The sequence below is a fragment of the Mytilus edulis genome, chromosome 12 (genome assembly GCF_963676685.1).
Source record: "Mytilus edulis chromosome 12, xbMytEdul2.2, whole genome shotgun sequence".
Lineage (NCBI taxonomy): Eukaryota > Metazoa > Mollusca > Bivalvia > Mytilida > Mytilidae > Mytilus > Mytilus edulis.
In genome coordinates this window covers 68,333,777-68,349,473 of record NC_092355.1, presented here as the reverse complement: position 1 = coordinate 68,349,473, position 15,697 = coordinate 68,333,777, and the positions used below count along the sequence as shown (strand labels likewise).

The 15,697-nt window shown below is 32.8% G+C and overlaps 2 protein-coding genes across 2 annotated transcripts; both read left to right on the top strand.

Moving 5' to 3' along the window:
• Positions 1 to 3,283: 3,283 nt before the first annotated feature.
• Positions 3,284 to 12,758, top strand: LOC139497800 (uncharacterized). Its single transcript, XM_071286034.1, has 4 exons — positions 3,284 to 3,439; positions 4,619 to 5,072; positions 9,543 to 10,318; positions 12,753 to 12,758. Exons 1-4 carry the CDS (start codon positions 3,284 to 3,286, stop codon positions 12,756 to 12,758), a joined length of 1,392 nt encoding a protein of 463 aa, XP_071142135.1.
• Positions 12,619 to 15,111, top strand: LOC139497799 (uncharacterized). Its single transcript, XM_071286033.1, has 3 exons — positions 12,619 to 13,024; positions 13,257 to 13,284; positions 14,723 to 15,111. Exons 1-3 carry the CDS (start codon positions 12,833 to 12,835, stop codon positions 15,109 to 15,111), a joined length of 609 nt encoding a protein of 202 aa, XP_071142134.1. The 5' UTR covers positions 12,619 to 12,832.
• Positions 15,112 to 15,697: the final 586 nt, after the last annotated feature.

Here is a 15,697-nt window from a genome sequence, read left to right as displayed (position 1 = left end):
GGAATCTGTTTCTTTAATGCTTTTTTCGTTATTTTTCAAAGATTTTCAGAAACTGGTGTTCTTTATATGCGACGTCACCAGACATTGTCGCCTTTTTTCATGACGTCACAATAGGAAAATTCAAAGAAAACAAAACATTTAGATGTCATAATCAAACAGATTTTTCACTAATGAGGAGAAATATTTTTCTCACACCGCTCAGGAAATGTATAGATAGTACAAAAATTAGAGAAACGTGTTTCTTTAACTGTACGTTGCACTTTAGATCTATTTTACTTTCAGTGTTCTTAATGCACTGGGTCAACTCAATCCTGACCTATTGTAAGGTGGTTTTTGAAGGTATCCCGAAGATCTTGTTTGTTGCAACCCATAAAGACAAAGTTCCAATGGTAAGTAACCAAGACATTAATCCATCATTAAAAAATGCATAACATTATCGCCGTTTTGTTATCATTTTCTTTTGGTATTTTTTTGTGACTTTGGCCATACCATTTTTAGCTCACCTGGCCTAAATGGCCATGTGAGCTTTTCTCATCACTTGGCGTCCGTCGTCGTCGTCGTCGTTAACAATTTTTCAAACATCTTCTTCTCTGAAACTACTGAATGAATTTGGATGAAAACTTAGCATGATTTTTCCTTAGATTATCCTGCACAAAGTTTGTGCTTCGATTTTTGATCCGTCAAAAAACATGGCCGCCGTTACTTAAAATAGAACATAGGGATCAAATGCAGTTTTTGGCTTATATCTCAAAAACGAAAGCATTTAGAGCAAATCTGACATGAGGCAAAAATGTTCATTAGGTAAAGATCTATCAGCCCTGAAATTTTCAGATGAATCAAACAAACCATTGTTGGGTTGCTGCCACTTAATTGGTAATTTTAAGGAAATTTTGCAGTTTTTGGTCATTATCTTGAATATTATTATATATAAAGATAAACTGTAAACAGCAAAACAGATCAGCAAAGTAAGATCTACAAATAAGTTAATATGACCAAAATTGTCAATTGATCCCTTAAGGGGTTATTGTCCTTTAATGACAATTTTTCACAATTTGTTCATCATATTTGCTAACTTTAAAAAATCTTCTCCTCTAAAACTACTCAACCAAATCAACCAAACTTCAACTGAATGATCAGTAGGGTGTATAAAATAAAGTTTGTGCTTTATTTTTTTATTTTGTCACAAAACATGGCCGTCATGGCTAAAAATAGAACACAGGGTAAAATGCAGTTTTTGGCTTATATCTCAAAAACTCTAGCATTTAGAGCAAATAAGACAAGAAGTTAAAGTATTTATTAGGTTAAGGTCTACCTGTCCTGAAATTTTCAGCCGAATTGGGTAACTGGTTTTTCAGGTATAATGCCCCTGAATTGATGATTTTAAAGAAATTTTGCAGTTTTTGGTTATTATCTTGAATATTATAATAGATACAGATAAACTGTGAATAGGAAAATTGTTAAGCAAAGTAAGTAGATATAGGAAGATGTGGTGTGAGTGCCAATGAGACAACTCTCCATCCAAATAACAATTTAAAAATTAAACCATTATAGGTTTAAGTACGGCCTTCAACACGGAGCCTTGGCTCACACCGAACAACAAGCTATAAAGGGCCCCAAAATTACTAGTGTAAAACCATTCAAACGGGAAAACCAACGGTCTAATCTATATAAACAAAACGAGAAACGAGAAACACGTATATATTACATAAACAAACGACAACTACTGTGCATCAGATTCCTGACTTAGGACAGGTGCAAACATTTGCAGCGGGATTAAACGTTTTAATGGGCCCAAACCTTCTCCCTTTTTCTGAAACAATAGCATAACATCACAACATAGAAAAACATACGATAAAATATCAATTGGCAGACTTAACTCAATCAAAAAACGTATGATTACTACAAATAAGTTAATTTGACCAAAATTGTCAATTGACCCCTTAAGGAGTTATTGCCCTTTAAAGACTTTTTTTCACAATTTGTTCATCATGTTGACTTACTTTAAAAAATCTTCTCCTTTGAAACTGCTGTATCAATTTCAGCCAAACTTAGGCTAAATGAGTTTCAGAGTATCTAGTATAAATTTTATATTTCATTTCCTTGTATGTCAAGAAACGGCTAAAATAGAACATAGGAGAAAATGAGATTTTTTTTGCTTTTGAAGAAAATAAGACGATTCAAAGAACAGTAAAATAAATTGAACAGCCAAAATAATCATTGATGAGAGATTTAACAAACAAAAATTAAGGTGAGAGATTCAAGCTCTTGAGAGCCTCTTGTTATAGTTTGCAAATCTAATGTGAAGGAATAATTCATTGTAGTTTTTAAAAGAACATTAACGGTACCAGCATCGTTTGTCGATTATAGTTTAATGTCTATTCAAAGATTCTTAAGACCAATTTTTTTTTAATTCACATCGTATTATAAAGACGAGACGACGAAAAGCCACAGCTCAAAACAGACAAAATCGGAATAGGCAAAGACAGACAAGGAGTCAAAGGCATACCTCTTTTTCACTATGTTTGTAATTTTCCATAACATTATCTAAAGCTGGGGTCACACATTCACGATTTTTACTACCGTTCTTGACAGGACCATTCCCGATTAAAATTTATTAAAAGTCTTATCAAGATCCTGTGAATCGTGGATGGAAATTCAAACTTTAATTAAAATTTGTAAAAAAATTTAATTTGATCACGAAAACAATCAGATAGTGTCCAGGAAGCTTCGATATTCAACCGTTTCTAAGCGAATAGGTCCCGATAATCCCGTTCTGAATCCGCTTCTAATCCAAAATGTATTATTCGCCAGGTAAAATTCGACCGAGTCTGTCAAGACTGCGTCCCGACTCTACCGAATGTAATCCGACTGAGATCAGACAGTGACCAGACAGTGAACCGACAATGACAAAAGTTATCTGTTCGAAAACTGTCGGCATATTCGGGATGATCAAGCACTGTCGGAACGTAATCCTATCACGGTCCGCTCTATCGCATTGCAAACGGCTTTGTCTGGTCTCAGTCGTATTGTATTCTGTAAATGTCGGGACTGTTTCGGAACGGTTTCGGCAAAAAACGGTTCGCAATCGATAAGATCTGGATGCAATCTGGACTCAATCGGCAGAAAAACTGCTATGAAAAATTACTCCGGATCATTCCCATTCCACAGGACACCGTCCAGAATACACAAGACATTGTTCGGAATTCGACCCGATACAGCAGAATCTGTCACGACATAGCCACAATTGTAATCCGACTAGACAAAATCGGCTGAGTTGCCCCGAATGTTACGGGACGCAGCTAATTGTCGGGATGCTTTGCCGAACTATTCGGACCCTTCCCGACTCTTAGGAATCTGTTACGAACTAAAACGAATGCGTTCAGACAATGATAGGACATTCCAGATTATTGAGGATACTAATCCGACTTTTCCACTTCTCGTATCGTATTGCTGTCTGATCTCAAACAGGAACAATAATCGGCAATGTGTGAACCCCGCATTACATGATATAAAAGGTGATAATTTCTCTCATTGGCAGTCTTGATTTACTGAAAACTATTACATTATCAACCTTTGCTTCAGCAAATAGAATATCGATAACAAGTAATAAATTAGAATTTTACAAATTGTAAGTAATGTATGTTTTTAACATAAAATCACAATTTAATGAAAATATCAGGTGAATTAAGAACATTTTAGATAATCTAAAAAGTTACTTCTGGTATCTTAATGTATTCCCAACTAGAAATATAAATCTACATAAAAATGATTTTTTGCGATTTACAAAAAAGGGATATAAAAGAGAAAGCTTTCAAGTTTTATGAAAATCTGGGATGATTGGAAACCGTTAAACACGTTTCAAAATTAATAACAATCGTATTAGACATTATGAACAGTTAAAAAAAAATGAACCAATTTATAAAAATATATCTTATAAATATTAATATTTGTACAAGTGTATATTAATGTGGTTGATTTTTCATTTTTTTTTTGCATTTTAAGGAGAGATAACTCTGAAACAGTGCATTTTCTGAAAGAATCTACAAGGAATTTTCCTTTTTTGTATTTTAGCCGAAAAAAAACGTGAGGTGATCCTCTCTTTTCTTTTGATATTCTCAAAGCTTTGTCTAAAAGCTATATTGTGTTACTTATTTTATAATTCTATCATGTAATTTAGTTTCCAATAACAAAATGGTGTAATGTCCTGTATAATCCATACAAAATGTGCCATTTTGTCACAAGATGTAGCTTGAGAAAATGCACGGTGACCTATCATTTTTATAATTTTTGAACATATATCAATATATACTACTTTTTGCAAAGTATGAACAAACTCTATCCTTTTTATATAGACTCCACTAAACCTATAAATGGCATAAATTGTATTTTTTATTTATATTTAAAAAACAAATAGTAAAGGGAACTTACTGTTACAATATTAATGTTTTGAAAGTTTTTTTATGACAGATTTATAAAAACAAAGAATACATTGACCATGTTGACCTAGAAAAGTTATGATTATAACATGTTTACAAAAAATATACCATTGCTGGATTTACTAAGGATGGGTCATGCCATATAAAGGTTCTCTCTTCATTTAGTCTATTTTTTTTGGCAGGAGGAAGTAGACACCAGACGTGCACTGTTGTACAGCGAAGTAGAGGAATTGTTTAAAGACCATGAAGGACGAACTCATCTTGTTCTTGACAAACAAATATTTGTCAATGCAACTGATAAAGATGATAAAGAAATTGACACCCTGAGGAAAGCCATTACAGACCTTACTTTCGACCATCCGTGTTGGGGGGAGAAAATGCCTAATGCATGTGTTCCCCTCGAACGTGAGATTGCTGTGTTGGTAGCTCAAGGAAAACAAATCTTGTCATTGCATGAGTTTGAAGAACTAAATGCCATAAGCAAGGTGTCAGTTCTGAATCCAAGACAACTGAAAGATTTCCTTCATTTTCACCATTCGCTTGGGAAGATTGTGTACTTTGATAACATACATCTGAGAGATTATGTTATCATTAATCCACTTCTCATGGTGAAAGTCATGCGATCTTTTGTGACAGGTATTTATCAATTTTGAAATAATTTTGTGTTTTGTGTATGTTGTCATTTATGTCATCATAGTCACAATATTTTGTTTCACTTCAATCTTGATAACAATCAGTGTTGTGCATAGTGTCAAATATAAAAAAAAAGGTGGTATGTTTGCAAATGAGACAACTAACAAGAGACAAACTGACTCAGAAATATACAACAATAGGTCACCGTACGGCTTTCAACAATGAGCAAAGCACATACCGGATAGTAAGCTATAAAATACTCCGAAATTGCAAATGTAGAACAATTCAAACGAGAAAACGAACGGTTTAATTTATGTACGAAATACTATTCGTTTTTATTTCCATTAGGGTGTTTTCATGTTGACTTTCTTTTACTGATTTCCTTATGCATTACATTGTGGGTTTTGTAGTAGGTCATTTGGTTTTGATTAAAGCTGACCAAAAAGGCATCATAGTCCTTTTTATATTTTTAAGTGACCAACATATTAGACAGACATAGTTGTAAATTGTATTCACTTTATTACTTAAGCTTTACAGCTTACCGATTTAATATCCTTCACACGTAAGTGATTTGGAATTTATTATTTAAAGATTAAATATTATAAGTTTTAAAAATGGTTCGCTATTGCCCGCTACGGATCCATACAGGGTTAGTAAAATCCAAAGGGGACGAGGACATAAGGGGGTCAGAGATTAACTGTATAACGAATTTATTGCATGTTGGGCATTTTCTGTTGCGTTTTGTAGAAAAATAAACATAAAACTCAACAACATTAATATATGACGTCCCAATTAACCATAGACGTAACGTCATTAACTCCCTTTGGAATTTATTAACCCCTATTGATACACAAGGGTTTATTACGTTAAACCATTCACAACATGATAATTAACCCGCGGTTCAATAAGTTAGTGCTTATCAAACATTCTTGTTTTTCTATATTATGACATAAAAGAGGGACGAAAGATACCAAAGGGACAGTCAAACTCGTAAATCTAAAACAAACTGACAACGCCATGGCTAAAAATAAGGCAATAATTAAATTTAGGAGTATATCCGTTATATGTCCACTTTACATAAAAAATTGTGATAGTTCAATATTCGATCTAGGTCAATGGTATATTTCCTTTACAACTTTAATACGGGTTTTTGTCGGAACGACTATATCTGCATTCCCAACGGACTTTTAGTAGAATACGTTAGCTGACTCATCTGTTGAAATCATAGAACAATAGTTTTATATTATTACACTTTACGTAAAAATGCCATATTTTGATTGGCTGAAACGACGAAGGCTTTTCACTCTAGCCTATGGCTGACGATTTTTTAGATGTCACACTCTTGTCCAGACCAATTCAAAATCGATAATATAAATAATTTACATCAGGCAATTAAAGACAATTCTCAAGCTTTATGTTTTTGCTCAGATGTGTTTTTTGACTGTCAAAATAAGAAAAATGTAATTTTTTTACGTACGTGACATCATAGAAAATACTTTTTTTATTTTAGCCATGGCGTTGGCAGTTTATTTTCAATCTGAGTTTGACTATTTCTCTGGTAATTTTCGTCCCTCTTTTTTTTTAAATATAATTCATCTGTAAAAAACAATAATGATTAGACATTCATTACAGTAAGCTAAATAACATATATATGATATAGCTATGTGGATAAAAAAACAGATTGTTATTCCTTGAAAAAGCTTTGGCAAACTTGTTCTCTCGTGGTAACAATCTAATCTGTATTTTATTTAAATAGTGTTGTATCTCTATGGTTTAGGCTTTATCCATGAGCAATTCATAGCAAATCAGGCAAACCAGAATCGGGAAAATTACACAGGAAACAGATTTATAGTATATCTCTAATGAAAATATAAGATAAATCGACCAAAATAAGGACGTTAATTCGAAATCCTATACAACGTGTTATGCCCTATATGTCAAATAGTCATGAGATTGCGCTTCTATTAAAATTTTAATTTAAATGTTTGCCACTATTACCTAACGGGAAAACATCATTATCAGGTTATAACTACGACCTCTATTTAGATTTTACAAAATTACTCGACTATGCCTTAAGCGAAACCATTTGAAATTGTTACTTGTTGATTCTGTTCATTTATTGATATCTAAAAGTTATTTGCACTTCTGTCAAATTTCTTCATTTACAGTTGAATTGCTAAATGAAGGTTTTATATTGGAACAACTACCGGAACGCTTTTCTGAAAGAATATTGTATTTTAAATTTAACTCTCAAATTATATTTTCTTTACTTGGGGAGTACACACATGTATGTGCAATTAAATCATTTTGTAAAGAGAAATTTTAATCCAAAGAACAAATATTCATCACCTCTTTCAATAACAAGCTGTATCAACTCCAAACAAACATAAGTTTATGAAAAAAGATTTTATTTTTATTCAGCCACACGCTTTCATGTGAATCAGAAAAAAACATTAAAAATAATATGGAATAAATAATGAACATAATCAACCATGTTGCCTTAAACAGTAATAAAATAATTTATGAACGTCTTAAATAAAAAAGTAGATCATTCATTACTTTTAACTCCTTTTTTAGCTCACCTGGTCCGAAGGGCCAAGTGAGCTTTTCTCATCACTTGGCGTCCGGCGTCCGTCGTCGTCCGTCGTCGTTAACTTTTACAAAAATCTTCTCCTCTGAAACTACTGGGCCAAATTAAACCAAACTTGGCCACAAGCATCATTGGGGTATCTTGTTTAAAAAATGTGTGGCGTGACCCGCCAAACAAACCAAGATGGCCGCCATGGCTAAAAATAGAACATAGGGGTAAAATGCAGTTTTTGGCTTATAACTCAAAAACCAAAGCATTTAGAGCAAATCTGACATGGGGGTAAAATTGTTTATCAGGTCAAGATCTATCTGCCCTGAAATTTTCAGATGAATCAGACAACCCGTTGTTGGGTTGCTGCCACTGAATTGGTAATTTTAGGAAAATTTTGCTGTTTTTGGTTATTATCTTGAATATTATTATAGATAGAGATAAACTGTTAACAGCAATAATGTTTAGCAAAGTAAGATTTACAAATAAGTCAACATGACCAAAATGGTCAGTTGACCCCTTTAGGAGTTATTGCCCTTTTAAGTCAATTTTTAACCATTTTTCGTAAATTTTATACATCTTTTACAAAAATCTTCTTCTCTGAAACTGCTGGGCCAAATTAAACCAAACTTGGCCACAATTATCATTGGGGTATCTTGTTTATAAAATGTGTGGCGTGACCCGCCAAACAAACCAAGATGGCCGCATGGCTAAAAATAGAACATAGGGGTAAAACGCAGTTTTTTACTTATAACTCAAAAACCAAAGCATTCAGAGCAAATCTGACATGAAGTAAAATTGTTTATAAGGTCAAGATCTATCTGCCCTGAAATTTTCAGATGAATTGGACAACCCGTTGTTGGGTTGCTGTTCCTGAATTGGTAATTTTAAGGAAATTTTGCTGTTTTTGGTTATTATCTTGAATATTATTATAGATAGAGATAAACTGTAAACAGCAATAATGTTCAGCAAAGTAAGATTTACAAATAAGTCAACATGACCAAAATGGTCAGTTGACCCCTTTAGGAGTTATTGCCCTTTTAAGTCAATTTTTAACCATTTTTCGTAAATTTTATATATCTTTTACAAAATTCCTCTTCTCTGGAACTGCTGGGCCAAATTAATCCAAACTTGGCTACAATCATCTTTGGGGTGTCTAGTTTTAAAAATGTGTGGCGTGACCCCCCAGACCAACCAAGATGGCCACCATGGCTAAAAATAGAACATAGAGGTTAAACGCAGTTTTTGGCTTATAACTCAAAAACCAAAGTATTTAGAGCAAATCTGACAGGGGTAAACTTGTTTATCAGGTCAAGATCTATCTGCCCTGAAATTTTCAGATGAATCAGAGAACCCGTTGTTGGGTTGCTATTCCTGAATTGGTAATTTTAAGGAAATTTTGCTGTTTTTGGTTATCTTGAATATTATTATAGATAGAGATAAACTGTAAACAGCAATAATGTTCAGCAAAGTAAGATTTACAAATAAGTCAACATGATCAAAATGGTCAATTGACCCCCTAAGGAGTTATTGTCCTTTATAGTCAATTTTAAACAATTTTCATAAAATTTGTAAATTTTTACTACCGGTAACATTTTCCACAGAAACCAAGTTCATGATAGATAGTGATAATTGTAAGCAGCAAGAATGTTCAGTAAAGTAAGATGTACAAACATATCACCATCACCAAAACACAATTTTGTCATGAATCCATCTACTTCCTTTGTTTAATATTCACATAGAGCAAGGTGAGTGACACAGGCTCTTTAGAGCCTCTAGTTTTACTTTAGCCGAGTACACAGTTATATGTATGACTAGTAGATTTCTGTATTAATTTAAAAGATTTGTAATGAATATTCATTGCTCAGAAAGTTTTTTTACCTTTCTGCTTTTAGACAGAGGATTCTGGCCACAGAAAAAAAGAATTCAGGAAATTTTCAGAGAAATGTCGGAAAGTGGAATCATATGCCGTGAAGACCTGTACCAGATTTGGGCACATAATAACTTCAAGGCAATTTTACCATACAAAGAGTTCATATTCAACATCCTGATTCATTTAGATATTTTGGCAGAGCAACGGAGATATGATACATATAATGGCAGTCGGTTACCAGTAGAGAAATTCTTTGTTCCCTGTATGGTTACAGAAAAAAATACCACCAGCTTCATGGACAAAGAATGTACACCCGAGAGAGCTATATGCTTAGCATTTGTTTTCAAAGGGACTGTTATACCATCAGCATTACCTAATCGACTGATAAGCGCATGTCTGACCATGTGGACCGTCAAGCAGTATGAAGGGAGACGACTCATCTTTTCAGGATTTATTGTAGTGTCAATTGACAAGTCACATGACATTGTTGTGTGTGTTGTAGGCAACAAGATTCTTCTTTATTTAGTCCATAAGACCTCCGCTGGACTTATTGTCGCAGATATAGCAACTGGAATTAAAGAATGTTTGGTTTTAACCATGGAAAGAATTTCAGAGTTCTATCAGTCCACAATTCATGCAACAAAAAGTCACCAATCACTTTTCCACATTGAATATTCATGTTCCCAATTAAAATGCTTCATCAGTGAAGAGGAAGCTTTGCAGAGCAGTGAATGGGTTTGTGGCGACCATAATCTCACACACAGAGCAGGAAACAGGGTGGTTTGGAACCAAGATAAGGTATACATACATACATTATATGAATATATATATAAATGTATATGCCACCAAATCATGGTACGTCACATCCGGTTGTATACGAAAATAGGTCGAAAAAATATTCCCTTCAATTTGACAGTTGTAGGTAATTAATCCTACATTTTATTGCAGTGTAACATTTCTGTTTTATGAGCATTTGTCTTGGGTATTTCAAATCACTATTATTTTTTTTATTTGGAGTTTCTATAGAATATTTTGTAAACTTGGGGTTACATGGTTCCCAAACCTTGTACACAGATTAGATAAGGGGAGAATTGTGATTGTTTAGTTTAAACAATATTTTATTTCATGAAGTGCACAAAATATAATTATACAATATGAAATACAGGGATTCGGAAACAAGAAAAACTTATATAAATCCGTCTCCCTTTTAAAAAAAATGACAACATTAGGAACATAGTATTAGAAACTCGTATAACGTAATTTTCAGTTCTTAGCTAACATGTTTATTCTGTGGTTTGCCCGTTACTCAGAAGTAAGTTTGATCGAAAAATGTAATCAACTCGTATATAAATAATTATAGTGCATGTAACTGAGAAATATGTTAATGTTTCGAAAATAAGGTTACATCAAATAAAGTTTCATAATCTTAATCGACATAAAAATAATTGTTACGGACACATCTTCCTGTTTCTAAAATAAATCTTTGTACAACTTTAAAAATATTTTCGTTTTCCTCATCAATGATTAGTTCACTATTTGATAATAATGTTTGTATATTATATATTGGTAGTGTAGAAATGGTTTGTGTTCTGATGAGTCGATAATTATGACATTCTAGCAAATAATGTTTGCTGCTCTCAACTTGCCCACATATACAGAGACTGGAAAGAACAATATTTTGATTGTTCAACCTCTAGTGATGGTTATTTTCTTGTATGCATAGAAATGTTATGTGAAAAAATTCTATAGTACTCGACAGGATAACATTTACTCATGCCAAGTATTTCTTTATTTGAAACAAAGATAACTTCTGGACCCTCAATGCTCTTCAACTTTGTATTTATTTGGCTTTTTAACTATTTTGATCTGAGCGTCACTGTAGACGAAACGCACGTCGGCGTATAAAATTATAATCCTGGTACTTTTGATAACTATTCTGCACATTTGTTTTTAAGTGCAAAAGACTAATAGCGGAAAATCAATAGTGGAATTACACCTGAAATGATTAGTATTGCCAAAAATTAAGCAAATTCCATATAAATCTAGGAAATATTACAATAATGAAGACCTCAGTTTCGAACTAGAATGTACTAAGAAATGCAACCAAATATGAATAAATAAAGAACAGTTTGCTAATTCTTTTGTTTACTGTGTTGTGATTGGTGATTTCGAGATCTACTAGTAATATGATTATTTTTTTTGGCGATTCAAATTCTATATTTCTCAATTAAAAACGGTAAATTTGTTTTTTCAGGGTGTTGTTTTCTTTTCAAGCAAAATCAAAATCAATCACAACTAAACTGTGTAACTATCTGAAATATGCTTGGAAAATAAGATCATGTATTGTGAATTAATTGTACCTTGATTATATTATGCATTGTTATCTGCTATCTGTTGTTTTGTGACATTGTATATACTTGTTTATGTATTGCCATAGCATATTATTTATGCTTTTGCAATTCATTCATTCTTTCATTTTCTTCTTGTGCCTCAAGCTTTATTTTTTACTTTTATAATCTGATCTTGTACCACACAACTTTTTCATATAGATTTTCAAAGTTCCAATTATTTGTATACATTTTATTTTTACAGAAGACCGATCAGTGTGAAGAAAATTGTGCAGGTAAGTATAATTAGTTGTTTGATAATTTATATTTATCTCAAAAGTCGTTCATAATTTTATCTGTGTTTACAATATTTGACAAAATAACACTGAAGAAAATAGTAACCATGTCAGTATAATCTTTTTACATAATTATGTCGAAATTATGAGATGCATAATGAATACATTATGAAAATCATATAAAGATACGAAAAACTACAGATTATCGTGCGGCATCAACAAATGAGCACAGCCATTCCATTGGATGAAATTACGAAATGTGAAGCAATCTAAAAGAGAAATCTATTTGCCTGGCAACACCGTTATTCGAAAATATTGAATACTGTAGACAACCACAAAAAACATGCACTAATTTAAATATTTCCGATGTGGAGCATCCACTAGGCAAATGTGTTTGTTGGTAAAAACTGTGAAAAATATTTTTCGTTGAAATCCGTGTGGCATTAACAGAGTATTATTCTATGCCATGCTGATTTGTATTCCATCTATTCATTGACTCTTTCGTCCATTTTGCAACATGTTGACATGTTTAGAAAAGGTAGTCTCAGTATTAAATGTATGCTTCTAGATATGTGTTTTGCATTGTTTTGTAACAATGATTATTTTCAGGTTTGAGTGATGATGCTTTAAACCAGAAACCAAGTGATATTGAATTGTTGCGCTTTTCCATAAACTTTCCATCAAACCAAATGTATGAATTAGTTTCATATCTTAATATGTTTGAAAAATGGAATGATATCACACTAAACTACCCAGAAAATATAGAAGTAGCAAAGTTTTTGGTTTTATCAAAATGGAGAGAGATGGAAGATGGAAGCAATTTAAAAGCCTTGGCAGAAGCTCTGACAAATATGGATATATCAACACATGTCTTGTGCCAAGTACGTTTTTACAATTACTGTGTCAAGATTTTCATTCTAAGAAAATGCGTTATATGTATTGACATTGTTGGAATACCATTAACCATATAAAATACATTGGAAAAACAGTTGTAGAAATTGAGCAAAACTTCAATTTTTAAGAAAAAAAAATGGATCTTCGTTTCTGCAGTCTTCCTCAAATGTTTAAGTTATAACATTTATTAATTAAATTTCATGAGTCATTTTTTTGTAGGTTAGAAGAGTCAGGATAGCAAAAGCAGGTACTAGTGTTATAACAATAGGGAAAACAAATCACGCAAAACAAAACAAACAGTGACAAAACATTAAAAAACTAACGATACATCAACAGTCAAACAAACCATAACAATAACATTAAATAAAGGCAACAGAAGTATACTACTGTGCAAATGTCATAAATTGATTTAGAGAAAACGAATCTTGGTTACAGAATAAAACACGGTAAATAGTCTGATTCGGAAAGTCACATTCGCTAAAAGGGAACGGATTGTAGTTCCGACATGAGGAACACATTCCATATCATCTGAAAAAAGGATATTCCACTACGGTTTACCAACTCGTGATTGCGTCCGCCTAAAATTTACGAAGAACCAGGCTATTTGATACCAACTGACATATTCTCGACTTGGTAAAGAACGTTTAGAAAAAAAGTGGGTTGAACCTGATTGTATTGCTAGCCAAACCATCAACGTACATGGCGATGTTAAAAATGTCGTCAGAATGACAACACCGTGTGATCGGAAATACAGTACAAACAAACGCAAAAATGACGAATAAGACATATATATATGAAATGTACCAAAACTACAGAATTTACACCACAAATGATAAGACATAGCACAATATAAAAGAGTTCTCTCAGATTTGTAGTGTTTTTTTGTTGATGGAATGTAGAAGTACCTGGCCACGTCCACTCTATGTTTTTTGTAAGATATATTTCTTTCTGATGAGTTAAGCCTTTTTCACCTGATTTTTATAATTCGTTCTGACTATGGATTGTTACGCCATTATCCCGTGTTAGAGGAGGGCTTGGATCCCGCTTACTTATTCAACCCCGCTACATTTTGTATGTTTGTGTCTGTCCTGTAATTCATTGGTTGTCGTTTGTTGCTGTGTTACATGCTAGTATTTGGTTCGTGTATTTTTTGTACATAGAGTATGCCGTCAGTTTTCTCGTTTGAATGGTTTTACATTTGTCATTTATATAATTCGGTATGGGCTTTGCACATTGTTGAAGGTCGTACGGTGACGTATAGTTGTTTATTTCTAGGTCATTTGATCCCTTTTGTCTAATTGACAATCACGCCACATCATCTAATTTATATTTACTAAAGAAACATCATAACTAAATGCTTAAATCCTGGATTGATAAATACTGCGTCGTATAGCAATGCAATTTGCAATCTTAACAAACGCTAAGCAAAAAAGAACACATCGCTAGAGTTTGAAACAATACTTTTAAAGCTAAGAGATATTTGATATACCTTGGAGTCATTTCAGGCTAAAACATCATTGCGAAAATTTTGAAAACAGTGAGCTTTAAAAAAAACAAATAACAATTTTTTCGAGGTCTCCTGATGTGGGATTTGGTTCATTAGGACAAATAGTATTTATACAATGTTATGGGCTAGGCTTTATTTCATAATAATTTTCAAATTACCGTCAATACTAATATTTCAGAAATTCCTTTGGAATACCTAGATTTTATTCCAACAGAAGGTATCTTGGATGCATTAGCACCACAAATTGGTCAGGTATTCTTTCAACTTGGCGCTGAAGTTGGGTTGTCAATTGGAACCCTGGAAAATATCCAAAGTAATAATCCAAGAGATCTAGCGGCTCAGAATAGAGAGATATTATTCGCATGGAGAGAAGACAGAACATTGAAACCTACGCTAAGGGTACTGGTACAGGCTTTAGTAAATGTTGGGAGAGGAGCACGTTGTTTACAGGAAGTTCTTAAGAATGTTGATCTGAATACTCTTGGACACTCTTCGGACATGGGTGCCATTCCTAAGAAACCACAAGGTCAGAAACAGAGGAAGTCGAAACCTTGTGCAATAGCTTAAAAACAACTACTGCAAAATTTGATTAGAACAACTATCCAATCTGGACGAAATATGCACTATAACATAAATGGGAATTGAAATGTTAATCTTAATGAGGCCTCATTGAATCCTAAATGTATAATAAACAAAATTATTTCGGTTTTAAGATTAAGATTAAAAGAGATCTGTTATTTCTCATCTACAAAAAAAACTCATCTACAAAGATATTGCCCTTTATATTAATTTAAGTTTTCCTCATTTGTTATCGGCTATCATTCAATCACCATTTCAGATATTTTTAGAAATTAGTCAATTGAATTTTTTTTGAAACTTTATTTAACATTTAAATCCGATTTTATTAACGGACAATCGGAGTCCTAGGTTTCTATTACTGTTTCAACTCACTGAAAGAAGGGACTTCAACTGGTTAACATTAAATGCTATTGGAAGTTAAACAAAGTATACAAGTTGAAGCCCGCCTATCTATGGATATCAGCTATCAATTTTAATTGTTACGATTGATCAAACATTTATACAAACAAAGCCAGCAAGCCAACAAAACCTTTAACTTGATAGCATTATGATAACAGCTTTAATATGTTTGTCA

Coding starts and splice junctions, on each gene's coding strand:
- LOC139497800 (XM_071286034.1), top strand. CDS start 3,284: ATGTTACGGGACGCAGCTAATTGTCGGGATGCTTTGCCGAACTATTCG. Junction 3,440..4,618: donor ATCCGACTTTTCCACTTCTC/GTATCGTATTGC, acceptor TTTTTTTGGCAG/GAGGAAGTAGACACCAGACG. Junction 5,073..9,542: donor CATGCGATCTTTTGTGACAG/GTATTTATCAAT, acceptor TTCTGCTTTTAG/ACAGAGGATTCTGGCCACAG.
- LOC139497799 (XM_071286033.1), top strand. CDS start 12,833: ATGTATGAATTAGTTTCATATCTTAATATGTTTGAAAAATGGAATGAT. Junction 13,025..13,256: donor CAACACATGTCTTGTGCCAA/GTACGTTTTTAC, acceptor ATTTTTTTGTAG/GTTAGAAGAGTCAGGATAGC. Junction 13,285..14,722: donor AGTCAGGATAGCAAAAGCAG/GTACTAGTGTTA, acceptor CTAATATTTCAG/AAATTCCTTTGGAATACCTA.